Below are 27150 nucleotides of genomic sequence, written 5' to 3' on the forward strand. Positions count from 1 at the left end.
GGCCAGAACAAAGCTCAAGGGATAGAAATCAAAGTGACAGAGAGACAAAGTGCGAACCAGGAACAGAGGAGCAGTGCAGGGAAACAAGAGGTGAACACTGGAGAAGGCAGATGGAGTTGCAAGGCCTTTCCTTCCCTTCTGGGGTGGATCTGAGTGCTTAGCTGAGCTTCTGACTCTGGAGAGACAACGCAGCATGACAGCATGTGGTACTGTGACATCAACAGGTGCCTGGACTTGATCAGAGGGAGTCTTGCCAGATAAGATCATAAGGCAGAAAGACAGGATGGGCTGGTGCATGCAGTCGCTGGGGAGGGTAGAGGTGGGCTGGACAGAGACATTGATTGCAGGGATGACCATAGTAAGGATGACACAATGAAGGGACCCAATCGATCAATTGTTAATGGCCTGTTGTCGGTATTAAGTTGAGGGACTGAAGCGGGGGAATGTTAATTCCTGACTTCATTTGTATGGATGACATTTAGGGAAGCAGAGCTAATGCTTTGTGAGCATTGTTTATGCAATAAGAGTTCATTAATGAAGAAGGGACTTCATGGGCAATCAAAGGCCCAGGAACTGGGATGAGTCATACTCCCTGAGAACGTTTCCAGGGCTGCCCCTTAAGGGTCCAGTACTTGCTCCCAGCCCTTAGCCCTAGACCCTAAGCACAGCCATGTACACCACATGGTCTCCTAGAACCCGGTGAGCTCCATCCTTCCCTGGTTCTGATGCCTTCATTATCTTCTCCTTACTCTGCTAGGCTTGGGGGTGACTAGCTTCTTCTGTACCATCCCCTCCTTCCTGCTGGATTTAGGATAAGCTTTTCTATTTCTGACCAGATGCTTGTTAGTCTGAGCCAGTGAGTAGCATCCTATCCTTGTCCCTTGTCCTGATCTAAGAAATACGCACAGGTTCATGTGGGTGCATGGGACAGTTTCCGACTCTTGTGACTAGTTGTCTACTCAAGGTTAGAGTTCCCTCTTTGTTAGGAGAGAACAGATGATGCTGCAATATGGAATAAACCCTCCCACCTCAGCTGAGCACAGAAAGGCTTTCTTGGCCCCGTGTACATACAGCTCAGCCCAGGTAGCTCTCCTTGGTGGTCCCCTTAGAGATGCTCTGTGTACACCTACGGGCTTCCTTCTTCCAAGGCCTGCCCTAGACCAGGAGAAAGGTACGGATGGGAAGGGAAGAGCATGAAGCACCAAACTTCTAAATATATAAAGATATATATTCAAAGAACTAAAAACATGGGGTTGGTTAAAAATTTTGTATTATTTTGCAAAAGATAAAAAATACTCTATACTCCCATTGAGTGGGGTAATTCACCGTCTGTAAGACCACTTAAACAGGTCAGCTGACTGCACCTGCTCAGTCCTCTCTGACTTCTGCCCTACTCAGCCTTCTTGCTCTCAGTGTTTCAGAAATAAAGGATGTATTAGACTCTCCCAACATGGCTGAGGCTTGCTCTGTCCTCTGTAGCATCATCATGGGTTCTATTTTATATTCCAACTCATTGGGAGGTACATGTGGGATGATGACTATGGCAACTTCTTTCCCTGCATCTTTGATTTTGTTGTTACTGTTTTTTTGTTTGTTGATTTTGAGAACAGAGTCTCAGTACACTGCACAGGCTAGCCATAAACTCATAATTCTGTTTCCTCTCCCATGGTACTGAGATTACAGGCATGCACCATATTATAAGTTACTATAACTTCCCCACTATTTCTCCTAATTTCAATCTCTGTTGTCTTCCTTGGATGCCCTCCCCCACTAGACGTGATCAGGCACCATTAGTATAGTTGAGGATGTCTATTTCGTTGCCTTTTCACTAGGGGTGTTTGGAAGATTCGTGGTCAGCAATGAAAAATGATGTGTCTGTGTGTGTGTGTGTGTGTGTGTGTGTGTGTGTGTGTGTGTGTGTGTGTATGACTGTGCACATGCACACAGAGGCCATAGTTGATGCCAGGTGTCTCCCTATCACTCACTCCTATTTCCTTGTGACAGGGTCTCTCACTGAAGCTCGCTGTCCTCTGTCTCCACTTCACCAACTGCTCCGCCAGTAGTTGGAGCAAACAAGGAAGTAGTTCGGGACAGTGGTCTTCATTCTCAGCCTAATCCCGTAGGCCCCAGGCCGGTGGTGCTCAGGCAGGCTTTGGGCGTGTCCCATGAGCCTCTAGCAGCTGTGCCTCCTCAGCCACAAAGCTCACTCTTCTCTCTGATTCTTTGCGTCTCAGTTGCTCCTCGGCTCACTGTCTTCCACTAACACATATTGGGTTGTGTTTTCAATTTAGCATGTGAATCTGGAACATTCTGACGACTGCTCCTCTGTTTCACTGAAGATCAGGAGCAGATGTGGCTGGCCCACATAAGAGGATGATCTTCCCCATGGGTTGATTCTCTCCAGCACATTCTGTTTGGTGTCCTGTTCCTCTTTCCAGGACTAGGGGTGATTTAAAAACCCTTGTTGAGGCTGGGCGTGGTGGCACATGCCTTTAATTCTAGCACTCCCCGGGAGGCAGAGACAGGCAGATCTCTGAATTCAAGGCGAGCCTGGTCTGCATAGTCAGACATAGGCACATAGGACAGTCAGGGCACACAGAGAAACCTCGTCTCAAAAACAAACAAAGAAACAAACAAAAACAAAAACAAATTAAAAAATAAAAACCTTTGTTGGAGCAAGCAAGAGTAGGAGAGGGTGTAAATCAAAGAGGCAACTGAGAAGGTGGAGTCTGTGTCCGAGCTGAAGAGATTACGGGCTAGAGTTGTGCCTGATAAACTCCTGTGGGGCTGACAGGCTGAGACAGGCAAAGCAGTGGTTGTGGAGTTCTGGTACCATGTCCTGTCCCCAGGGAAGGAAAACTCTGCCTCGTGCCATGCTGCTACTTTTCCTAAGCCTCCAGTTCCTCCTCACTCCCATTTCAAAAGCCGAGGAGGAAAATGATACCTCTATTTACTTCCCTCCCACAGTGGAGTTTGCTGTGGAAACATTCAACCAGAAAAGTCAGGATGACTACGCCTTCAGGCTGGAACGTATCCTGAGTTCCTGGCAGGAGAAGGTAAGTGACCACATCCTCGACATCTGTCATGCCAGAATGTACCTGCTACTCAGTGAGGGACAGGAGAGGGCAATCTACCTCTCTTGCAAGTTACACGTAACCTAATTCATTCAGTTTCCTTACAAGTTCTTTTAAAATTAGATCATCTTCTATCCACATACAACATACATATGTCATTCTTGTTGCTTTGAAACATTTTAAATGAGTAATTTTAGAGTGAGCGTTTCTTTTTAAGGATTTTTTATTATATTTTATTCATTCATTCTTTCATTCATTCACTCAGTGTGTGTGTGTGTGTGTGTGTGTGTGTGTGTGTGTGTGTGTGTGTGTGTGTGTTGGCACACGCAGAGGTCAGAGACCCAGTTGGGGAGGCAGTTCTCTTCTTCCACCATGTAGAGACTGGATATCGAGCATAGGCTACCAGGCTTGGTGACAAGTACCTTTACCTGATGAGCCATCTCACTGGCCCCAGAACAGACATTTCTAAGCAGATAAAACCGTATAGTAAGTAAAAGATTCACATACAAAAAGGTGCCGATAGATGAAGCTGAAAAAATATGTCAGATACAAAGTTTAAAACAAACAAAATGAAGTAGTAATTGGTAAAAATGGATAGAGTAAAACAAAGGTAAACAGAAAAGATGCTGAGGATTCATAGAGAGATAGCATAGAGAGAGGCCACTATTTCTCTCTTTTTTTTAAATTTTATTTTATTTTACAATATAATTTAATTCTACATATCAACCACGGATTCCTCTGTTCTCCCCCCTCCCGACCCCTCGCCTTCCCCCCAGCCCATCCCCCATTCCCATCTCCTCCAGGGCAAGGACTCCCCCGAGGATTGAGATCAACCTGGTAGACTCGGTCCAGGCAGGTCCAGTCCCCTCCTCCCAGGCTGAGCCAAGTGTCCCTGCATAAGCCCCAACTATTTCTCTTGAGAGCACCAGACAGCTCCCCCTCTCAATTCCCTCCTGCCTTGGGCCTCCGGCTGCCCCCACTCCACCCCACTGATCACATCAGACCCTCTTCATCATCCTATAATGCCCCTACAGAATGTAGTCAGTATAGCAATGCTCATCTCCAATGTCGCACTTCTGGTCGTTGGGGAGGGGCACTCAGTCCCTCCTTCCCTGGCAAAGGAAAGGCAGAGGGACTCTAGCCCTGCCTAGTGCTGAGGCCTCTGAGATCCCTGCACAGCACCCAGCTGATTTTCAGAAGCACTCACTGTAAAAGGAACAAGGCCTCTCCTGAAACACCGCTCTGGGCTGTGCTTGTACTTCAGTTGTTCTGCTTGTAGCTCAGTTGAGGAAGTATCTGGAGATTTGGCTCCATGTCTTAGGGCTGACTATCCCGCAAACACTGGGAGAGCCACCTCCCTCCCAGAACATGTCCTGTGTTCTCTGGGAATGCAGGTGGAGGTTCAGGTCTGCTGAGGGTGATGTCTGGGTTTTTCTGTGGCCGAATGTGGGCTACAGGGACTGGAGAGAGTGGACTCAGCCTTGCCTTCCCTGCTTTCTAGCAGGTCCCCACTCTTGGTTCTTAACTCTCTAATCTAAAGATGACTTCCCTGGCTTCTGTCTTCATAGAGCTGACGCCAGGCCTTGAAGAACTCCAAATAGAAGAGAATCTGGATCTCTTCACACACTGAGCACAGTCGCAGAGCTTCTTGAGAAGCAAGAAGGGTCTGTTCACTTTCATCTTTTTCTGTCTGCAGGTGGTTTTTCCAGCTGTTTTCTCCATGAGGCTTCAGCTGCGTAGAACCGTATGCAAGAAATTTGAGGATGGCCTTGACACTTGCCCCTTTCAGGATGGCAACAGTCCAAATAACGTAAGGCAGGCCACCAGCCTCCGTAGTTTTGGGTGCTACAGGGACAGGGGTGAGGCAGTAGAAACTGAGTCAGCTAGTCATACCGCATCCATAGTTACAAGTAGAGAAAAATGAATGTATGCAAGTTTCCAGTACTTGGCCCACTTTTCTCACTCTAATACAGTTCAGGTTCCAAACCCAGGGAATGGTGCCACCCACAGCAGGCTGGGTCTTCCTGTGATGAATGGAATCAAGACAATCCCCTCACTGATATTTTCACAGGCCGACCTGATCTAGCTCATCTCTCACTGAAATGTTCTTCCCAATGATCCTCGATTGTGTTAGGTTGACAGTTAAAACTAACTGCCACTGTGGGCAATCCTGACAGGGTGCTTTCTACCCTCACTGTTAGGTATGTGAATCACACAAGGATATCCTAAATATTCCTCTAGAGGGCCTGCCTGCTGAGGGTGGGGTTGAAACAAGTACCCTGGGTTACCTCAAAGCTCCAGACTTGCCCAGGGTTGACTGGGTAGTCATGTCTGAAGGCCCTTGTCTCCTTCTACTACCTATTGGTCTATGGAAGAGAAAAGGTGAAATTTGGAGACAAACCACAAACTTTCTTCACCTTCTCCTTTCACCATCCTCTCTTATTCTTTTCCCTCAGACCTACACCTGCCTGTTCAGTATTGGTACCTTTTCCTGGGCGACAGAATTCAAGCTCTACAAGCATGAGTGCTCATAATTCCTCTGACCGGAGTCATCCATGGACTGGCCCTGTACTTCTCTCTGCATCCATGAAGTGGTTACCCTTGGCAGGGTCTCTATGCGTTTGTATTCCTTGTTTTGCAACATTGTGTAGTGTCAAGCCTGGGTATGTGGATAATAACCCAGAAAAATTCGTATTGCTCTTGTTTCATCGTTTAGAATAGCTCATTAAATATTGCATTTCTGAACACTTGTCATGTATGTTTTTAGAGGAAGTGCCATGGGCTGGTGGTGGGGACAGTTTGAGTTTCTGAGACACTCCCCTCACCTTGAAGTTCCTGAGATGGGGGGGGGCACACAAGAGACATAAATAAGTAAGATGTATGAGAATTGTTGTCACACAAGTCCAGAAGCACAATGGCTGTGTTCCCCCAGGGTATCAAATATCCAAGATAGGGCCCAGGCAGAGCTTCTGCCTCTCTTACCCCAGCACATGTGTGCAGCCTCTGATCTCCAGAGTGTGACTTTCATGCTTCCCTGGTGACAAAAGGAACCAGTAAGGTTTAGATTTTCTAAAGAATTGCTGATTCCTTAATTTCTTAATCCATCAAGGTGTTCATAAAATAGTTAAGAATATAGAATTTGAACAACTCAATTGCCAAGATTAGTAACAAGGTCATCTAAATGCTTACTAAAAATCATTGGGCTATGGGTTGGAGCCAGGGCCCTCTTCTGGCCTCTGGGGGCACCTGTACCCACATCTGCACATACCCCCTATACACATCATTAAAAATAAAATGAATCTTAAAATAATCTCTGCATGACATCAGCTAGCTGGTGGGAGAGGACTTGATAGTATTGATCTATATAAACCTCAATTTGAGCAAGTATGTACACATGAACATATCCTCACAAAGTCTCAAAAATCAAGTGAGGTTTCAATACCTAGGGTAAACACAGAAATAAAAGGAGACACACTGACCAGGAAGGACAGTTTTACATCACCTTTTTCAACTGTCCCCATGTTCAGGAAACAGACATTCTCTCCAATGATTAAAAAAAAAAAGACTTGAGTCTGTTTTGGATGCCAATACTAGATTTGTCTTGGTTACTCCCAAGTACAGCCAGGATATACTGCACACCAACCTCAGTACCAAACTGGCCCACAGTCTGGAACTGTAACCCCACTCTGAATAAAGATGGTTTTTATTGGCTATAGAGTCTAGGACAACCCAAGGAGAATCTGGCCAATCATGTCAACCAGGTTGGCCCTAGTGATCTTGGTTACAAACCTTTCTTAATTTCTAGGCTGTTGCTCATGATCTAAGCTTTACCTTGGCCCTAGAAGAACCAGAATCATGGGTCTAATCATGTTCCAGCAGACAGGGCCTGGGCCTACCCTAGTAGATCCATTGTCCAACCATGTCAGCAGGTTTGATTCCAGAATGACCCTATGGACACGGACTAGGCCCAGCTCTTCAGGCCAGTATCCAGACCATCACCTGTTCTATCTTGCTAGTCCCAGGCTTAGGTGAGGAGGTGGTAGAACCTTTAAGAGGTGGAACCTACTGATGAAAGCTAAGTCATGGGAATACTTACTTTTAAGAGCTATCTGGGCATCAACTTTTTGTTTTCTTTTTGTGTCCTAACTTCCTTTGAATTCAGAGGCATTGTTTAGACACAAACTCCTGTTTAGACACAAGTACTGTGATGTACTACTTTATCAAAACACCACAAATACCAAAGTAACAAACTGTGGACCAAACCTTCAAAACTCTAAGCTCAAATAATTTTTTTCTCTTTTAAGTTGACTTGCCTAGTTATTGTGTCAAAGCAACAACAAGCTGGCTAATCTTTGTGTATCTCCATCACCTGTGAGACAGAGATAGTGCTCCACCAGGCCAGCTGTGTCACCGAAACATCTTCAGTCATAGCCAATGAACTCCTCACTATTACCAGGACCTCAGGCCAACAGAACACCACATATGGCTCAAGGACATGTTCTTTTATTGTTGTTTTTGTTTTGCTATATTTATTTTTATGTGTATGGGTTTTACGTGCATGTATATCTGTATAACATTCTGTGTGCCTGGTGCCTGGGCAGGCCAAAAAAGGGCTTTGGATCCCATGGGACTAGAGTTACAAATGATTGTGAGACACCATATGGGTGTTGGGAATAACCCAGGCCCTCTAGAGGAGTAGGCAGTACTCTTAACCACTGAGCCACCTCTCTAGCCCTAACAACACGATTCCTGTATTGTCACCAGTTGCTTAGGGTTCTTGTGGTTCTGTGATGAAGAAAAAGCTTTCCACAGCCACAGGAACTTTGAGAGTTTCCAAGGCAGCACCGAGGACAACAGGCCTCAGCAGCAAGATCTAGTACTCTCAAGCATCTGTGATCACCCAGACATAAGAATATGCAAGATAAGCCCAGAAAGGCTTTAGACCCCCACAGCACAGATTCCATGTCTACTTGTAGTATGAACTGTGGTACTTTCCAACAACTAGTGAACTAGTGACCCGGCCCCACTTCAGACCATGGCTTAGCAAAGTTTGTCAACATTTGGTGTCCCTCTCATCTCCCTAAGCTGACCTCATATGTAGAATGCAGTCATAGACCACGATCAAGGAAGAGTGGCTGTGTTTCAACAGGATGTGCCATTGATGTGAGGATGTTGTGGCTTAGGTAACTCTTGATCATGGTTGCCAAAACCTTCATAAGAGCCCTCTGGGTGGCTCTGGGACTTGCTCAAATGCCAGCTCATTGCTAGTTCTCACTATAATTACCAGTGATGCACTGTCTCAGTTCAGGGCTTCCTGACTCTTGGTAGTCCTGGGCAATTCTGTTACTTAAAATAATTCCTGCAAGAGAATTCAAAACTGACAAAAACTAAGACAAAGAAAACTTTTAGACAAAAATAAATGCATAGCCTTCATTTGGGCAAGGGAGAATATATGTATATGCATCAGGTAATGTTCAATGACAAAGCTGTGGTCCAGCATTGTCTTTATTAGGGTTACTATTTCTGTGATGAAATGTCATGACCAAAAGCAACTTGGAAGGGAAATGGTTTATTTGGCTTACATATCCAATGTCACAGTCCATTAAAGTTCCTGCCAAAGCAGGAACTCAAACAGGGAAGGAACCAGAAAGAGGAGCTGTTGTAGAGGCCGTGGAGGAGTGCTGCATACTGGCTTGCTCATCCTGCTTTCTTATAAAACCCAGGACCACCAGCCCAGTGATGGCATCATTCACAATGAGTTGAGTCCTCCCTCATCAATCATTAATTTAAAAAATGCCCTACAGCTGGATCTTATGGAAGCATTTTCTCAACTAAGTTTCCCTCATTTCAAATGACTCTAGCTTCTATCAAGTTAACAAAAAACTAGCCAGCATAATCATCATGACCAGCAAGATTTTACAGACTGAAAGTGGAAGAAAGCTGAAGATATACTGAATTTGAAGTGACTAAGTATTTGATTATATGTCCACTTTGTGTAAGGTGGGCCTAAGTGTTTGTCTTAGGGTGTAATAGAAAGTTCTAGGAAATTGCAGTATTTAGACTGAGTATGGCATGATGTGCTAGGCATTTACTTATTTATATCTCTGAAAAGCTTTATTTTCAAGGTGGTTTAAGCTCATTGAATATATTGAGGTAATTTCTGGTTTTTATTTTGTTGATAGAGTAGATTACAATATTTTTTCTTTTTATTGATTTTGTTATTTGAAAATTTTTATACATGTGTTTGATGTATTCTGATTTCTTTGTCCTTTTCTTCCTCTCATGCCTGTCAACCCTCCACCTTTCCACCATCCCTATCTTTTTACCAGATTCATGACTTCTGGTTTTGTTTTGTGACCCATCTAGTTTAACCAGGGACATTTGTATGACAATTGGGTTGGAACTATCTATTGGAGTCTGATAAGGTCATCAGTAGGTACACAATTAAAGGCAATTATTCTTCATCTCCTAATAGTTCATCAGTGAGGAGTAGGACCTCTGAGTCCTTCTGTCCATGCCTGGCTGCTGATGGGCTTGCACCTGTGTAGACCCAGGGAAGGCATCTACAGCTGCTGTATCTGTCACTGAAATGATTATATCTTCCCCTGAAGATATTATTTCACGTCTCAGGTACAGGTGCTGTAGATGGGATCAGCACTTGCAAACAGGCACAGCTATGGCCAAAGGCCAAACCAGTCACCACTTCTCAACAGTCTTATTGGAACATGGCCACTTTCGTCAGCTTTCACATAGCCTATGATTCCCAAGAAACAAAGGTTAACATGAAGATAGCTGGCAAGGATATCAGCTACTCCAAAAGGTCAGAATTCTATAGCTTCTTTGGAATGCATACTGGACCCTTACTCAAGTGGTCCAGATCAGATGTAGTGGTCTCAGGTTCATCAGAGTTACTCAAATATTAAGTACAATGTGTCCCCTGAAGATTATGAGATGTGGCTCCTTTTCCAAGGGCAGATGTTCCTCGGGTTGTCCTCATTTTTAAGTGGTGTCAAGGAGATTCTGCTGCTGTTTTTTTGTGTGGGGACTTCTTTCTGGACAGTGAGACTACAGTCCTACCTTCATCTATCAATTTTAGAGAACTGGGGAAAGCTGTGTGAGGAAATCTCCTAAAGAGCAAAGACCATCTATGCTGACAAGGGCTTGGGGCTTGCCTTTCTCCATGGTGTATGTGGGATGCCCTGGTGAAGGTAGATGCTAACAATCATTTTATCTCTGGCCACATGGGTCATGTCATGAGACCACAGCTCAGATGAATCTAGTTATGCTATCTGGGACATCTCTTAAGGTCTATAAAAATGAACGGTCCCCAGGATATCCTGCTGAGATAACTCCTTAAGTGCTTAGCTTCCACCCTCATGCCCATAGCCAACAAAGGTTATTACATGCTGGTGTTTAATGATCTATTCTATATAATGAATCTGTACAAAGAGAATTTTCTAAAATGCCAGGACATGAAACCCCAGACACTTGCAAGAATCACAGAGCTTCTTAAGCCAATAATTGCTGCTTCCTATGAGTGACAGGCATTTTCATAAAAAGGAGCAGGCCTGTGGGTAGATCCTTGGGGTGGATCCCAGTCAGAGAAGTCCCATAGAACAAGTCATTTTCCACATCTTGAACTATTTTGAGCGTGGGATGCTGATGGTGAAAGAGTAGATGAAGATCTAAAGAAACAATCAAAATGAGACAGGGGATGGAGGAGGCTCAGGAAGCCTGTGGTTTATGGTCAGGACAATGTCTAATCAACCTTATCCCTTTCTTGGCCAGCAGTAGGAAGACTTTGGTCTTTGGTTTAGAGGTGTAACCACTAACTCTGCTTGAGTGGTGAGCTGTCTACATCTGGGCTTCCTCTTGATCCAGAGACATTTGTGTTTTTGTCCTTACCCAATAAATGGCCCCTAGAAGAACATCTGGACTGTCACTTTGTGATGCAAGCTCCCAGGAATAGCAGGGAATGTCTGTCCCAGAAGGAGTTGATTACTGTCAGACTTAAGTCATTAGTTAAGTTATTAATTATTCTTTATAGGGGTCTACTAGCCCCGGGGGATTGTTCCAAGAATTAGGGTGCCCTTTTTCTTGTCCCTCAGAAAAGATGCTGGAGCTTCTGCAGGGCATAGTTTTTGGAGTGAAGACAGTAGGGACCCTTCTCTCACTTCCTTTTCGAGCTGTGTATCTGTGAAGGGTCTCTAACATAACATCAGAATTCACTAAGCTCTTTACCCTGATTCCAGGGGAGGAGGATGATTACCAAACAATGAGCAGTTGCTACTTAGGTCCAGAATTCAGGACCAAAGAAGACATGGGATTTACGAGGTCATGACACTCAAGGAGCAGGCAGCTGCTATTGGGAGTGGACAGATTTGGGGGCACAGGTTGACCAGGTCTCTGTAGCTTGCACCTAGGCTGCCTGCCTTTTGGGATTCTTTCCCCATTAAGGCTTAGGAAGATAATTCTGGGAAGTTTGCCACTGGTACCTCTTTCGGTCTCTAAGCATGGCTCTGTCACCTGCTCTTGTATCCCCCCATCCTCTGGCAGCACCCACAACTGTGAAATGGGTGGATGCTGGTGTCCTGCCTTACATTTTCCAGTTCAAGATTGTCCTGAAAGGGACAGATGTCTAGACTTTCCTCGAATTTCTTAAAGATGGTCCTTCTCAGCCTCAGCTTCATGAAGAATGTTGTGGTAGTTTTTGCTGAAGACAGAAAAAGACTGAAGTGAGCAGACTCTTCTTGCTGCCTGTTCATAGATGGGCCTCATCATGTCTGTGGTCAATATGGGGAGAGACTCAAACTCTCTCCTGAGTTTGGAGCTTCTCCAAGGCCTGGCATCTCTTTCTTGGAGGTGAAAGTTAAAAGGATGATCTCTAGCTTGGAGAGTTAAGAGTTAGGAGGTGGCAGTCTGGTAGAGGAAGTCTGCTAGGGGAAGCCACAGGCTTAGTCATAAACCACTAGTACATCATCTACTTCAAGTCTCCATATTCTGCTCTACCAAGTTGGGCCTAGGCTTCACTCTCAATAGGTGCTTTCACCAACACCTGCATTTCTAGAGGGCATGCTCTGGGAAGGTTGTGGTTCTGCTTATGGGACTATTAATTCCAGGGTTGTGGGTTTGTATCCCAAAAGTTAGATGCTGGATGTTGCATGAAATCTAAATGGTCTTATAATAAAAACCTGGAGCCGGATATTGGGGTAAATATTGAAAGATCAGAGAGACAAAGGAACAAGCCACTAGAGAAACTTCTCGCTTCACCAACTCCACTAATCCTCAGACTGAAAGGGAGCCAAGATTCTATCTCCATGAATCCTCTCACTGAAAGCCTTTGAGTCCTCAGCCAAAAGCTGCCTAGTTCCTGTCTCCTCATGCCTTATACTCCTTTCTCCACCAAGCCATTTCACTTCCTTCATAATGCTGGGAGTAATAGTGTGTGTGCTTCCTAAAAACTGGAGGCAAAGGCATGAGATCTCAAGTGTTGAGATTAAAGGTGTGTGGCTCCCAAGACTGGGATTAAAGGTGTGTGCCACCACTGCCTAGCTCTGTTTCTCTCCTAGACTGAATCGATCTCATGTAGTCCTGGGTGGCTTTGAACTCACAGAGATCCAGATGGATCTCTGCCTCCTGAATGCTAGGATTAAAGGTGCGTGCCACTACTGCCTGGCTTCTACGTTTAATCTAGTGGCTTGCTCTGTCCTCTGATCCTCAGGCAAGTTTTATTTGATACACAATATATCACCACACTCAATCCAAAGAGATGAAGCTAGATCTGCAGTATACTGTCACAACTGTCACCTGACCTACATCAAGAAAATACTTCAGTCACTGTGCACCAGCACACAGGATTGGAATGGTGGCTTTATGGATAAGTTTTTATAGTGTGTGCTCTGAAATCTTCTTCCTGCTTTCTTCCACTTTCTCTCCGTCATTCTTCCCATAGTCTCATCCTTTATTTCTCATCCTTTCTTCCCACAAGGCCAACCCTGCCTCTAGCAAAACCATAGCCATAGCTCACAGGTGAGACTCCAGCCCCCAAAATAAGCTCAGACAACAGGGCCAACTAGTGCTCTGCAGAGATTCCCAGAGGTCCCAGCACTGTGCAGGGCTGAAACCCTCTGCCTTTCCTCTGCTGAGAAAGGAGGAACAAAGTATTCCTCACCCATGATTACAGGGTGATATTAGGAGATGGGTATTGACGTCTTGAAGACATTCTGTAGGTATCCCATCACCAGGGAGCATTTTAGGATGAAGAAGATGGTTTGATGTGATCAATGAGCTGAGTGAAGTCTGCCAGGGGCTCAGAGTAGGAGGGAATTGAGATATGGAGCTGAGCTGGTAGGTCACTCTCAGGACAGTTAGCTTATCTCTGGCTGCAAGACCATTGACGAGTCCTCAATGCCTACTCTTCTGTTTCTCTTCCATCCATTCTCTCTCTCAGGTTTTCCAGTTGCTTGTTTGTGTGCATGTGAGTGCATGGAGCCTAGAGCAACACCAGGAGTTTCCCTCAGCAGCTCCTCTCTTTACTTTTTGACACAGGATATCTTACTGAAACTGAAGCACAGATTAGGCTGGTCAAAACATGCTCTCTCCAGACCTTCCTGTCTCTGCCTCCTCAGCACCAGGATTGACAGGTCTGCATCCCAGAGTTGGGCTCTTTGCATGGGTGATGGGGGTCCAAACTCTGGTCCTCTTGTTTGTGTGGCAAGCACGTTACTGGCCGAGCTGTCTCCCCAGACCTCCTATTGCTTTAACATTTGAACATCATTGTAAGTTGTCCATGCGCCTCTAAATAAAACCTGGCGGCCATGTTCCTCTAAGTAACTCTAATTAATTAAACTCATTTGATCAACAATGAAAAGAGATAGACAAGTAGAAATGTATGAGTTGAAAAGAGGAAAGAAATAAGCAAGAGTGGGAGGGGGACAAGAGGGAGAAAGAGAGTAATGGGAGGGGAATCCTATGAAAATGCACTGTATACATTTATGAACTATCATAAAAAGCCTATTATTGTGCATAATAAATATACACTAGCAAAAACTTTAAAATGTGTTTTTGACATATTTTCAGTCTTTGTCTGTGGAATTTTTGTATAAATATTTTCTTTGCTCAGTAGAAATACCTCCCTAGAAGTACCTATTCTAAAGTGATTATTATTATTAATTATTATTATTTTGATGTAAAAGTCCAGATCCTCCTGTCCCAGCTTCCAAACTGCTAAAACTACAGTTGTATACCACCACGTCCTACCTAAAGTTCATTCCTTAGTTAATTAAGTACTATCATAAAACATAATGTTGAGTAGTAATTTTTTATGTAAGTAGACATAATTTAAAAGAAAGTATAAGTTAAAAAGCATTCTAACCACTGAAACCAACCGATTTATTATATGTAACTCAACCACAGACTACAAATCTCTAACCAAGACTAACTTAACTGTCTTGCCTGCTTCATCAGGAAACAAGTGTAGTGAACCACTCTGTGGCATACTCGTCCTTGCTCTGATTGTTGAATGTACTCAAAGCAAACTTCACTATGTCAGGGTCACTGACTGGCTTATCAGCGTAGGGTTCATTCTTTTCAGAACACCATTCGTGAGCTCCCCGGGCTTAGAAACCCAAGAGAACCAGCAACACTGCCCAAGGCAGAGCCATCTTCCCAGCTAGGCACAGTATGCTGCAGGTTCTGCCTCCTACCTTAGTCTTAGTCTTTTTGTTTGTTTGTTTTTGTTTTTAGAGACAGGGTTTCTCTGTGTAGCTTTGTGCCTTTCCTGGAACTCGCTTTGGAGACCAGGCTGGCCTCGAACTCACAGAGATCCGCCTGCCTCTGCCTCCCGAGTGCTGGGATTAAAGGCGTGCGCCACCACTGGCTTAGGTCTAACCCTAAAGTACATTTCCTGGGCTCCAAACTCCTCCCTCTGGGTTTCCTCTCTATCATCACAAGGAGTTCCTTCCACACTTGGTACCACCTCCCCCAGTCAAAATTGTCCATTCACCTCCTGTCCTGGATGGAGCAAAAGGGCCCTGACAGGCGATTTGGGGAGAACAAGCAAGCGGGGAGGCAGAGGGGTCCCTGATCTGAGTCTAGCCACACTTGTTTCCCGTGCCTCAGTGTATAGACGAGCATTCACATGGTTGTTCCACAGTCAGGTGCTGAAAGATTTATACTGGCTCTAGGTTTTAGTGTAAGGTAGTTTCTGGACAGGCCACTAGAGGAGACAATAACTCAGGAAAAAGACAAATTAGAGATGTGTGGGAAGAACGAGCATTTTGATAAGAGAGAATTGGAGCCGCTTGATTTGATGTCTATTTATTCTAGAGCTGAAGCGCCGCACGGAGGAAGGCAGTTGTCTCCGTTCTGGGCTTATTCCCAAGGAATGTTCCACTGCACCTCAGCATTGCACCTCTCACCTCACAGCCGGAACAGGCATTCTGGTGTAGGCCTCTGGAAGATGGTGCGGACCTTGAAGGTGTGCAGAGTTGAGGAATCCAACCTCGAGTGCACTCCTTAAGTCCAGCTTCTTAGCCCCAGCGGTGTGCCGCCCTACTGCACTCTGCTGGCATCCTAACTGGTCATGTCAGAGCAATCCCCTCATGGGGTTCTACGGAGGGGTGGGCATTTGCACCTAGAGTACAGGGACTAGCGAATCTGAAAAGGCAAGGGAGGACCGGAAGTGCCTCAGGGTGATAAAGGATATGCCTGTTCGGTGGCCATTGGTGCCCTCTTGTGGCCTGGATCATTACAGCTCAGGAAGTATGGTTTCTAGGTGGGGCTCTGGAGAGATGGTCACAGCCTTCAATCCTAGCAGCAAATTGGACTTACGTATCTGAACCACACTCTCTTTTGAATTAGACTGAGGCCTTGTCCCCATGGTGAAGTGTGCCTTTAGCCAGCATCTGTATCTACAGGTAATGTTTGGAGATTGTGTTAGGTACTTCGGATTCTAACCAGCATATGTCCACATTCCTGCTGTTAGCCTGCACCTGTATCTACATGTAATGCTTGGGGACTGACCGTGCTGGGTACTTCTGACTCTAACCAGCACGTGTCCACATTTTGCTGTATCTGTAAAGGTCTGTGATGACCTCCCTTCTTTGGCTGGACTCCGGTATCTCAAGACATAAGAAAGAATGTCACCTCTTTTACAAAGCTCCTGTGACTCACATTGTAAGAGTTCTGCCTCACTAAGTTATATCCTGGCAGGTGTTGACTTTCCCTCTGGAGCAGGCAGTATTTTTTTGTCACTGAATATTCCATATGGGTCTCATAGGAAAGTTTCAGTACCTTCTCGGGACTTCTAGAACCAAGGTCCTGTTTTTGGAAGCATCAGTAACAAAAAGGATTAGCAATGACTAAGAACAAATTGCCAGACCTTCTCTATGAAGTGGGGCATTTTTAGTCATCATTTGTAGCTTTGTGCAACTTCCAAGTATCAGAACCTCTTCAGAGAACGCTAGCTCTCTTGGCTTTTGGGAACCTATTCCCCATGCTGGGTTGCCTTACCCAGCCTCGATGCAGGGGGAGGAGCTTGGTCCTACCTCCATTTGATGTACCATGCTTTGTTGACACCCATGGGACATCTGTCCCTTTCTGAACGGAGATGGAGGAGAGGATGGGGTTGGGAGTAGGTGGGAGATAGGGGAGGGGGAACAAGAGGAGAAGGGGGAACAAGAGGAGAAGAGAGAGGGGAAACTGGTCAGTATGTAAAATAAATGAAGACATTTAACTCAAAAAAAAAAAAAAAGAATGCTAGCTCTCCATCCCAGGAAGGAAAATGCTCTTCTCATGGGTTCCAGTGGGATGGCAGAGTCCCTGGTTCAGAGCATATCCCTGGCCCAGTCTTACCAGCCTGGCTTGTGTTGCCTCATCCTCTTAGCATCCCTCTCCAGTTTTCTCACACCTGCTCCTGGTTCTGTGGGTCCTGCTAGGTCCCAGAATAGCCTGCTTGGCTTCCAGGCCATTTCTTCAGGGCCTTGTACTTTCTGCTTTGCCTTCCCTTAGAGAATTCTCAAATCCCTATCAAATAGCCCCTCTGGGTCTCCCACAAGCTGAAACACAAGATGGCGTGCAGCATCCATGAATGTAAAAGAAGAAAAGAGAGATGTCTGGAGCAGAGGGGTCTCTGACACAGATGCAAGAGACGCTCTGGGATTCTAGGATTCTTTGTTTTGTATTTGTGTGTGTGTGTGTGTGTGTGTGTGTGTGTGTGTGTGTGTGTGTGTGTGTGTGTGTGGTCTATGTAGGGGATAGAGGACAACTTTGAGGAGCTAATTATTTGGGTTCCAGTGATTGAACTCAGGTCACCAGGCTTGTGAAGCAAGCACTTTTACCCACTCAGCCTTCTCTCTGGCCCAGATTCCAGGATTCTGGAGTTTTCTGCACCCACACCCTTGCCTCAGCTCTTCCATCTGTGGCTTTCTTACCTCAGTCTTCAGGTAGCTTTGGGTTTTGATAATTTAAACGATGAATCCTACATAGACTTCCAGTAAATTTGAACTTAAAGGAGGGTAATGGCTGCATGTAATGATGGCAAGAGGGAGTTACACTACATAGTCAAAGGCATGGGAACCCTCAGCTGGGGACCAGCCATCATACAGACAAATCAAAAGTCCTGGAGATCCCATTCCTACTCCCCTGCCACATTTTCTTCACCTCTGACTTGTAAATGGGGTGCCCATGCCTCAGCTCCCTTCTGAGTGATGCATTTTGGGGACACTGTTCCTTTCTGTCCAATTGCTCAGAACTGACAATTCCATCTCTTATGTGTTCATTTACACAGAAACCAAGATTTCTATTTAGCTTTGGCTCTGTGTGGACAAGGTGGATTTGAGGATGGTTAGAAGGAGGAGAGAGTAAAAACTGTTTTCTGATATAAATATGTTCCTCTTTTAAATGTGTTTGTTGCTGCTTATAGATTTCTACTAAAATGTCATTTGCCAAGTGGTGCAATTCAGGAGGATGAGGCAGAAGATTTGGGAGCTCAAAGCCAGCCTGAAGACTCCATCTCAAAGAACTAAGGGCTAAGGGTGTAGCTCCATGGTCGGTTGCTTGCTGTGGGCATTAGCCCAAGTCCCTGAATTCAATCTCTAGCACTGCACAAAAGGATAAAATATCTTTTTCTTCCTTCCAGAAGTCAAAAGTCTGGTGGCCTTTCTGTACACAGGCCAGTGTTTACTGTGTGGATCACGAAGCGTTGCCAGACCAAATTCTCTCCTCATGCTGAATATGGTTTTCTTTTCTCAGCACTTGGGTACTAAATAACAACAACCCCAAACCTCTGTTTTAAACAAACAATTCCAAAGTGTTACAGTGCCACATTTCTAGATAAAATATAGGTTTCAGTATAATAGAAAATCCAAATTGCAGAGGCCTCACCCAGCCAGGGAATAGTGTCTTAATCTGGGGTAAAGCCATCTCTTGTTCAGCTTTGTTTGGGACCACTGTGCTGAGGATGTTTCTAGGCAGAGATCCAAAAGAAGCATCTCCCTTAGGCCTTACTTCTTTGCCAGGCACTGCGGCTAAGCACTCCACATCCATCAGCTTCCTGAAGCCATGAGACAGTCAATCAATGTTTTAGACAGGCCGCATAAGGTATCTGAAAGTCTAAAGTCCGCAATTTTTCAAAACCTGAAACTTTTAGTGTCATTATGATGCCATGGTGGAAAATTCCAGCTCTGACTCATGTGATGGCCATGGCCAAAATGCAGGGGCGCTAGTATTTGAGATCAAGTTACTCTTGGGGAATGAATATTAAGTATTTATGAAGTATAAATGATTTTCATTTTTAGACTTTGTTTCTGTTAGGTCTGAAGGAAATCCCCAAGAACCCAGAAGGACAGGCCCACTGACTATGTCTAAGATGGCAGCCTGGGTTCAGCTCAGACTGGACATTGGCAGGAAAAACAGAAGGACTGCAGGAGAATGTTTCAGCATTCCTCAGGCCGTTTCTGTCTCTAGGTTTCTGTTTGCTAGGAAGAGCCACTTCCCTGTCTCTCCTTCATCTGGTAGATGAAGCATGTGGCTCTCTATTGGCGTGTGTATCAAAAACAATGCTGGCCTCCAGACTCCTCTGGTCCCTCTTCACATGTACTTGTTATGCATCCCAAACTAGCCTCTTGGCCCTTCTCACCTTCTCCACTCCTCCTGTACTATGTCAGTTCCTAGACTGTTCCAGATCACAGCTCATTTCCAGCTTCCTTATTATGATAAGTTCAGCCCCCCACCCGTCCCCACTATTCTCTTTCTTACTCTTCTCACTTTTTCTCAGATAGCCCTGACCATGTCCAGTCAGCTTTTTTCTCTTTACTCTGGGCACTTCCAGCTGCCTCTAGATGTTCTCTCTTTCTTAATTGCCAATAAATAAATAAATAAATAAATAAATAAATAAATTAATTAATTAATAATAAAAAATAAAAAAATCCTTCCCCTCAAATCATGGAGTAACCATTTTGTGGTGATTTCCTTACTGTGACCTAGCTTACAGTTTCCATATCTAAGATACCTTAGTGCTTATAAATTTTCCAAAATCCACAACAGGCCCAAATCCAAAAGACTTTTGGCCCCAAGCATTAGAGATAAGTAATGCTTAGGGTGTTCATAATTAAGTTTTATGCCTTTAACATTTGCATAAACATTCATGCTGAGTTTCTTACATGCTTTACTCAACTCATGACTGAGTCACCGTGCTGGCGTCTGTAGACAGAACTCCTTCATTATCCTTGCTCTGCTTGTTCCCTAGTACCTCATCCTAGCAGATTAGCCATTTGCCTCGTTCCCTACTGCCTGGATTCTACTCCTTTCTTCTTAGAGTTGAATGCAGAACACCATGGCCCACTATCCATATGCATGCATGTGTTTCTTCAGGGCAGGCATAGGGGAGCTTTAAGGATGTGGATGGCCTCCCTTTTTAGTTTTATTAGAGACCACTGTGCTAATGATGTTTCTTTCTGGGCAGACTCACAGATCAAATACAGTTCAATAATTTGTTTAGAGCTTTTGAAAAATAGCTCATTAGAAAATCCTTTTCTTTGTTCTCCAAATTTTCTTCTAAATACTTTTTCTTTTTATTTACTTATTTTTTTAAAGTAAGTTTAAAAAATATATTATACAATATATTTTGATATTATTTCCACTCCCACAACTCATCACCAGTTCTCCCTGTCTCCCTACCCACCTAAGTTAATATTTTTTCTCTCTAAAACAAACAAACCACAACAAAAACTACAAAAACACACACACTTCATGGAGTCTGTTTCATGTTGGCCAACTGCTCCTGAGCACAAGGCCTGTCTTAGAATGTGGTTGGTACACTCAGTGTCATTCCATTGAATAAAACTTGTTTTCCTTCTCAAAGCAACTATCATTTGCAAATAGCTTCTCAGTTGGTATTGGAACTTGGTGTCCACTTCCCCTTCCCCATACTGGAGAATTGTCTGTCTTGAACTTATGCAGGTCTTATGCATATTGTGATAGTGTCTGTAAGTTCATAAGTACACCAGCTCTATTGTGTCTAGAAAACAGTTTCCTTGGGTCGTCTACCATGTCTGGCCTTTATAATCCTTCTGCCTCCTCTCCTGAATAGATCTGTGAGCTGGCAGGGGACAGGTGTGATAATGACATCCCACTTTGGGATGAGTGTACATTGTCCAGTTGTGGCTTTCTGTGTTAATTACCACAGTTGTGACTTTCTGTGTTGTTTTATTGCTGTGTGTGTGTGTTTGTGTGTGTGTGTGTGTGTGTGTGTGTGTGTGTGTGTGTGTGTGTGTTTTCCATGTGGAGTCTGAATGTGTGTGTTGGTAGGGAGGCATCTGTGGAAGATGGATGCCTACCTTCAGATGTACAGTTTACTTTTCTGGATTGTTTATGGAGTAGCTCACTTTTGTTACCTTCTGATTCTGAAATGGTTTGAATATGGCTTGTCCCTGCCAAAGCATATGCTGAAATTAAATCCATATTCTGAGATATTAAGAGGTAGAACTTAGGCAAGCAGTGTAGGTCAGTGGTAGATGATTGCCTAGCTTATGACAAGTCCTGGATTCAATATGAAAGGGAGAGAGAGAGAGAGAGAGAGAGAGAGAGAGAGAGAGAGAGAGAGAGAGAGACCAGGTGGGGCCTTTAAAGGAATTCAGATTCTGCTATTGTGGATGGACTAAGCATTTTTGTGACTGATAGGTCAATGGATGATCTTGAGAGTGGATCTGCCATGAGAGCCACCTTGCTTGCCTGGTCTCTGGAGCACATCTGTCCATCTATATGTATGGCTTTAGGCCTCTGCCATCAGTACGTGTCCTCCCCTCCACCTTGGACCACAACTGCAGAGTAAAATAAACCTCTTACTTTTACAACACCCTCTCTCTGTGGTGCTGTTACCATCAAAAGAAAATGGAAAAAGGTAAATTCCACTAGGATTTCTGATGTATTTCAGTTTCCTAAAAGCATGTTGGTTGCTTGCTTCACTAGTGGAATGAAGGAGCTTATAATTTTATTTTCACTCAAAAAGAGAAATGCCAGAAAAAATGCAGGCTTGGGCCTCCTTGCCAGCAGTGCCTGTTCCCTGGTGCCACCCTGACTCCTGGCCATACCCTCTCATGCATGAATCTCTGTGCCATGTCCTCTCTTTGAGGTTTGAATTTGGATCTCAGATTTTAGGCAGTATGTCATGTATTGGTCATTGGAATTGATGCTGTAAGAATTATTTCAAGTTCCCCAATTGTCGTTAGACTTCAGTCTTTCATTATTTGGAAACACAACTTTGTGTTAGTCGTTTTCTGTCGCTACAACAAAATATACAAGGCTTGGTAAGTTTCAAAGGAAATTTAGTTTTGGCAGTGCAAAAACGTGACATTAGCATTCTGTTCAACTTCTAGCAGGGATTTCACAGCAGCCAGACATTATGCTCATAGAGAAGTAGTCACATGGAGAAGGAGAGACAGAATGATGGATAGGTTGGTCTCCTTTATAACCAGCCCTTTTTGTGGTAACCAGCCCATTGAACTTGTTCTCACTGGAACTCCATTCCTCTGTGATGGTGAAGCCCCATGACCTAATCACCCCATAAAAGTCCCATTACTTCCCAATATTTGTAAACTGAGTCTCAATGTGAGTCGTGGTGGGGACAAGCCACATGCACATTATAGCATGTGAGGTTTAGTCTTTTGCTCTTTTATGAACTTGTGGTTTTTTTTTTTCAGAGCATTTGTCTTCTTGGAAAGTTGAAATTACAAGCAAGTCATTCACTCTGGAGTGTGAGGTGAGATATTGGGGTGCCTCTTATAAGCGGGTAGGAGTGTGGATTTGGGAACTGGTGAGAAAGATTTGTGTTGACAGTGAAGAAAATTGTTATATCTATCACTGGATCCATTTGTAGAGACTGGCGTTTTTAGGTGATTTTTCTGGTCAATATATTGCAGTTTCTGGAGGCCATAGCAGGAGGCACAGTAGACAATGAGGAATTCTTTGGAGGTAGAGGCACTAGAGTTCAAGCCTCACTCCTATCTCTTGAGTCTTTTACTTTATGTTAACTTCAGTTTCCACTGCCATAAAAATAGAATTATTTCCGTTGGGGAATTGTGAAAATGAAGGTGCTGTGGTGAGCATGGCACTAACAGAATGCCCATCAGGACAGATACTCCATAAACAGCATCTGTCATACCTATCCCCATTGTTGATTACGGGGAAATTGTCCTTAGTGTAATCAAGCATGGCTACTATAATCCTCATCAGGTAGATGTCAAATGAGTTGATCATGGCTCCAAAGTATCTAAGCTGCAAGATGGGTGTGCAGGAAGATGTAGGAGTCGGGGGTTCTTATGGCTCAGTCACCATTCAACAGGTTTCCCAGGATGCTCTGAGTACAGGTAAAGAAATAGACTTACACACTGTTATGTGGTTTTGAGTTCAGACTGTTGGCCTAACTCGGGTTGAGATCAGCGCTCAATAAAACTGATTCTGGATAATTAAACCTGACAGTTCCCTTTGAAAGGCTCTGTGTTGGCCATCTGTCTATTTTGACAAAACACTCGATATACACACCTTAGAAAAAAGGAAGATTTGTTTAGCTTACAGTTTCAGAATTTTCAGTTAGTGGCTGCTTGACTCCACTTCTTTCATTGGTGAGGCAGAATATCATGGTTGGGGATGCCTGGGGTAAAGCTGCAGGGAAAGGAGAGAGGGGCACAGTCAGAGAGAGAGAGAGAGAGAGAGAGAGGAGAGAGAGAGAGAGAGAGAGAGAGAGAGAGAGAGAGAGAGAGAAAGAGAGAGAGAGAGAGAGGGAGAGAGAGGGAGGGAGAAAGAGAGGGAAGGAGGGAGGGAGGGAGGGAGGGAGGGAGGGAGGGAGAGAGAGAGAAGGAGGGAGGGAGGGATGGAGGGAGGGAGGGAGGGAGGGAGAGGAGAAAGGAAGGGAGAGGGAGAAGGAGAGGGAGAGAGGAGATTGGTTTATTGAAAAGTTTGTGTATTGAAAAGGTCTAAGCTTTTCCTTAGGCCTCTTTTCCTTTCCTATGACATGGTTTGATGCCATGTTTAAACATTGTGTGATCTTTCACAGCACTTTGTAACTTTGGGCTAATAAAACATCCCCACCCTCTCCAATGTCAGAACAGGTTCTGGGTTCTTTCTTTATTGGAAACAACTTTAGTTTCATTTGAAATAAGGCACAAGCAACAGCTGAGACCCCCAAAAGGTTTTTTTTCCCCAGTCACTCCTCTGGCCCTTACAATGGTGCTCTGTCCTGAGAACTTTCTCTGTAGATTTGCTTTTTGGCATCTTCCTGCCTCGAACCACAATATGTCCACAGTACACAATGTTCTCGAAATTTTCTGACAGTTTTGGGCAGTGTTTACTGTTCCTGGTTCCAAAACACTCTCTTTAGACTTGGCCAATGTGACCATTGTGGTCTTTGCCCCTTTCTTAATGGCTCTCCCGGCCTGGACAATGGCTGCTTTCTCCTGGAAATGATTCCATTCAGAGCCCTTTTTGGATCTCCCAAAGCAGTTTCCATCAGCTCAGCCAAATTTCCACTTCCTTGGCTAGTGTTATTTAGAGACCGACCTCAAGTGTCCAGCAGTGGCGCTTGTTTGGGAAACATCAGAGAGTAAACCATCATGGGGCTCACACTTCCCTTTCAGGGACCAAACACTGATTTTCCATTTTCCACTTTCTTTAATTTTCCAGGCTTATCAGCTACTATTAACCAAGCTAACATCTTTCTCAAGTGCCACCACAGTTCAGGTGAATTCCAGGCAAAGGTTTAGTTTGGAACCTATTTCTCCAATGCCATGGGCAGTGGTTCCAGTGAAGAGATAACTGGGAGACTTAATAAAATAGAAATATCACATATTGAGGTGGGTTTATGCCCAGACTGATCATTCATTGTTTTTAATGCCAGAGTTGGACAGATTTGGTCTCAGATCAGCAGGCATATTTGTGGTGATTCAGGCCATTGATCTAGACAAGGTGTAAGGAAAAGTCCCCAAATAACATCAAGAAGGCAACCTGCCTCTTGCGGTTTGTGTCAGAGGCTTGGCGCAGGTAGAGAGTTTTCTTTTTATCGTAAACTTGGTTGTATTTTCTAACTCGTGCAGATATTATTTTGTCAAAAATAAAATAATGCTTTTTTACTTTTTTGAACTCAAAGAGTAGCTGTTAGGCCCCAATAGGGTGATTTAAGTTGAGGGTCAAGACAGGAGAATAAGTGAGTGCTAAAGGCCCTCTTTCTTGGGGAATGCCTCTCCTGGGACACCTAGGTGAGGAGTGGATGTAAAGGAAAAGGAAACTTGGAACACACAGTGAGTTGTGTGGACAACAGTCTGTGGCACTTTAGATTTTCTGGGCTAAATGGCCTGAGATAACCATGGCAAATGCTTCATTTACTACAGTGAAGTTTGAGTTTAAGGCCTGAGTCTCACAGTCAAACAATGAGGGTTCAGAATTTGCATACAGAGCCCCCATATGGGGGGCTCACACCCTGTATCCCATCTCTGTGCTCCCTTATGTTTCAAGACATTCTTCATCTCAGGCTACAACTCCCTAGTCTCAGAGCACTGCAGTTTTGTTTTGAAAGGACTGAATTTGCAACAGCATTTGCCCACTGTGGCACTTTAGACAGCAATAACTCCCCCACAGGAAAACAGAAAAAAAAAGGACTTTGTCTCCACCAGTGGTCCATTGGTGTGAGGAGCCACCATGGCCGAAACAACACTTATGAAAGAAAGTATTTAATTGGGGTTTGTTTACAGTTTCAGAGGGTTAGTCAGTTATCAGCATAGCAGGAAGCAAGGTGGCACACAGGTAGATATGGTTCTGGAGAAGTAGCTGAGACTTCTACATCCTTATCTAAATGGGCCTGGCATGGACTTTTGAAATCTCAAAGCCTACCTCAGTGCCACACTTCCTCCAACAAGGGCTGTACCTTCCAATCCTTCTAATCCTTTCAAACAGTTCCATTTCCTGGGTGGCTAAGCATTCAAATATTTGTGCCTATGAGGGCATTCTCACCCAATTCACCACCCAGGTGAAAACTCAGAACACTGGGGTGGTGGGCTATGCCTTGTTTGAGCATGTCCTCAGAGGTGTCCTGGTGTTTTGGCCTAAACCTGTACTTGGGTCTGGAAGGGACTGCCCAGGACTATTTGGTCCAAACCTCTCTATGGATCAGGGAGACCACCGAACCCCATAACTCATATCCAAACTGTCCAGCTTCATGTTAAAGTCACCTCAGGTGGCTGGTGCACCTTTATTCTGGTGTTAGCAATCCTCACAACTGACTTTCACTAAAAGTATTTGGGGACTTAAAAAACACATGTGGGAGGTAGTGTGTGGGAGCACATATGCCTTTAATCCCAGCAGTTGGGAGGCAGAGGCAGTAAGATCCCTATGAGCTCAAGGCCAGTCTGCTTTACATAGCCAGTTTTATGCCATAGTGAGAGCCTATCTCTTAAAACAAACAAACAAACAAGATGTGGATTCTACAACACACATGACAATAGGGATATGGGAACTTAATTATGTACATTTTCCTGTATGTCTGTGTACCATGTGCATGGCTGGTGTCTGTAGAGAACAAATGAATATACTGGAGCCCCTGGAGCTTGGGTTACAGATGATTGTCAGCTACTATGTGGGTACTGGGAATTGAACCAGGGTCCTCTGGAAGAACAGGGAATGTTCTTAACTACTAATCCATCTCTCTAGCCCTGAGAATCTAACTTTTAATAAAATTTTAGAATCTCCCCCTTTAATCTAACACCCCTCCATGAGGTCATTGCTTCTCTTCCCAGGCCAGAATAGGCATCCTTTTAATGGAAGCCAGCAGTGTTTGGAGCATGATGCATTCCCTTTGAGACTTTCTCCCTCTTCCTGTCAATCTCACTAGACTACGATCCTACAGTGTACCAGAGACAGGTAGGGCCATGTTCCAATAGTGTAGTTTGAGCACTGCCAAAGCAGTCACGATTGGAAGATGAAAGCTGCAGGCAGGAGGTGCCTCTGCATGGCTGAACTACAGTAAGTGATTCAGTAGGCTGTGAGGTATGGGTAGCCCCTAAATGATCTTCAAGATCTTGCTCCTGCTGTCTCATTGGTCTGAACTAAGCATGTGTTCATTAAAAGAAAGGATCACAGGCCAAGAGAGCTCAGAGGGATCATGAGCCCAGTCATCAAAGGCCAGATGGTTCCCTGCCTGTGCATCACAACAATGGGAACCCAGGTTAAAACCCAGGTATGCAAGATGAATTTTGTTAGGACTGTCAGGATGGTAATACCAAGAGTTAGAGTACACTCAATAGCTAGGACACCTATAAACCAAACCTCTGAAATTGAATAAATTAAAGAGCCAGATAAGGAGTCTATCTATTTGATCCAAATAAACTGTTGGTTACTTTTGGCAACTAAGGTCTAAACATACCTGATAAATGTATCTGCATGAGTAAGAACACTCAACCATGGCACAAGGTCTGCCCTTTACAGCTACCGGGCAGCAATTCTATTGCCTAGAATCCTGGGATGGAAGCAGGGAGCACTGCCTTGTGAAAGATGCTCCCATTAGTGCTAATCTGAGTAAATGGTTGTATTA

At 44.4% G+C, this 27150-nt stretch overlaps 1 protein-coding gene and 1 pseudogene across 1 annotated transcript; one reads left to right on the forward strand and one right to left on the reverse strand.

Annotated features, from left to right (window-relative positions):
* The first annotated feature begins 2752 nt into the window (after positions 1 to 2752).
* Positions 2753 to 5819, forward strand: Cst9l (cystatin 9 like). The gene is made up of 3 exons (XM_059259644.1): positions 2753 to 3056; positions 4771 to 4884; positions 5531 to 5819. Exons 1-3 carry the CDS (start codon positions 2835 to 2837, stop codon positions 5606 to 5608), a joined length of 414 nt encoding a protein of 137 aa, XP_059115627.1. The 5' UTR covers positions 2753 to 2834; the 3' UTR covers positions 5609 to 5819.
* Positions 5820 to 10672: 4853 nt separating this feature from the next.
* Positions 10673 to 14737, reverse strand: LOC131907893 (cystatin-9-like; annotated as a pseudogene).
* Positions 14738 to 27150: the final 12413 nt, after the last annotated feature.

This window comes from Peromyscus eremicus, chromosome 4 (genome assembly GCF_949786415.1).
Source record: "Peromyscus eremicus chromosome 4, PerEre_H2_v1, whole genome shotgun sequence".
Classification (NCBI taxonomy): domain Eukaryota; kingdom Metazoa; phylum Chordata; class Mammalia; order Rodentia; family Cricetidae; genus Peromyscus; species Peromyscus eremicus.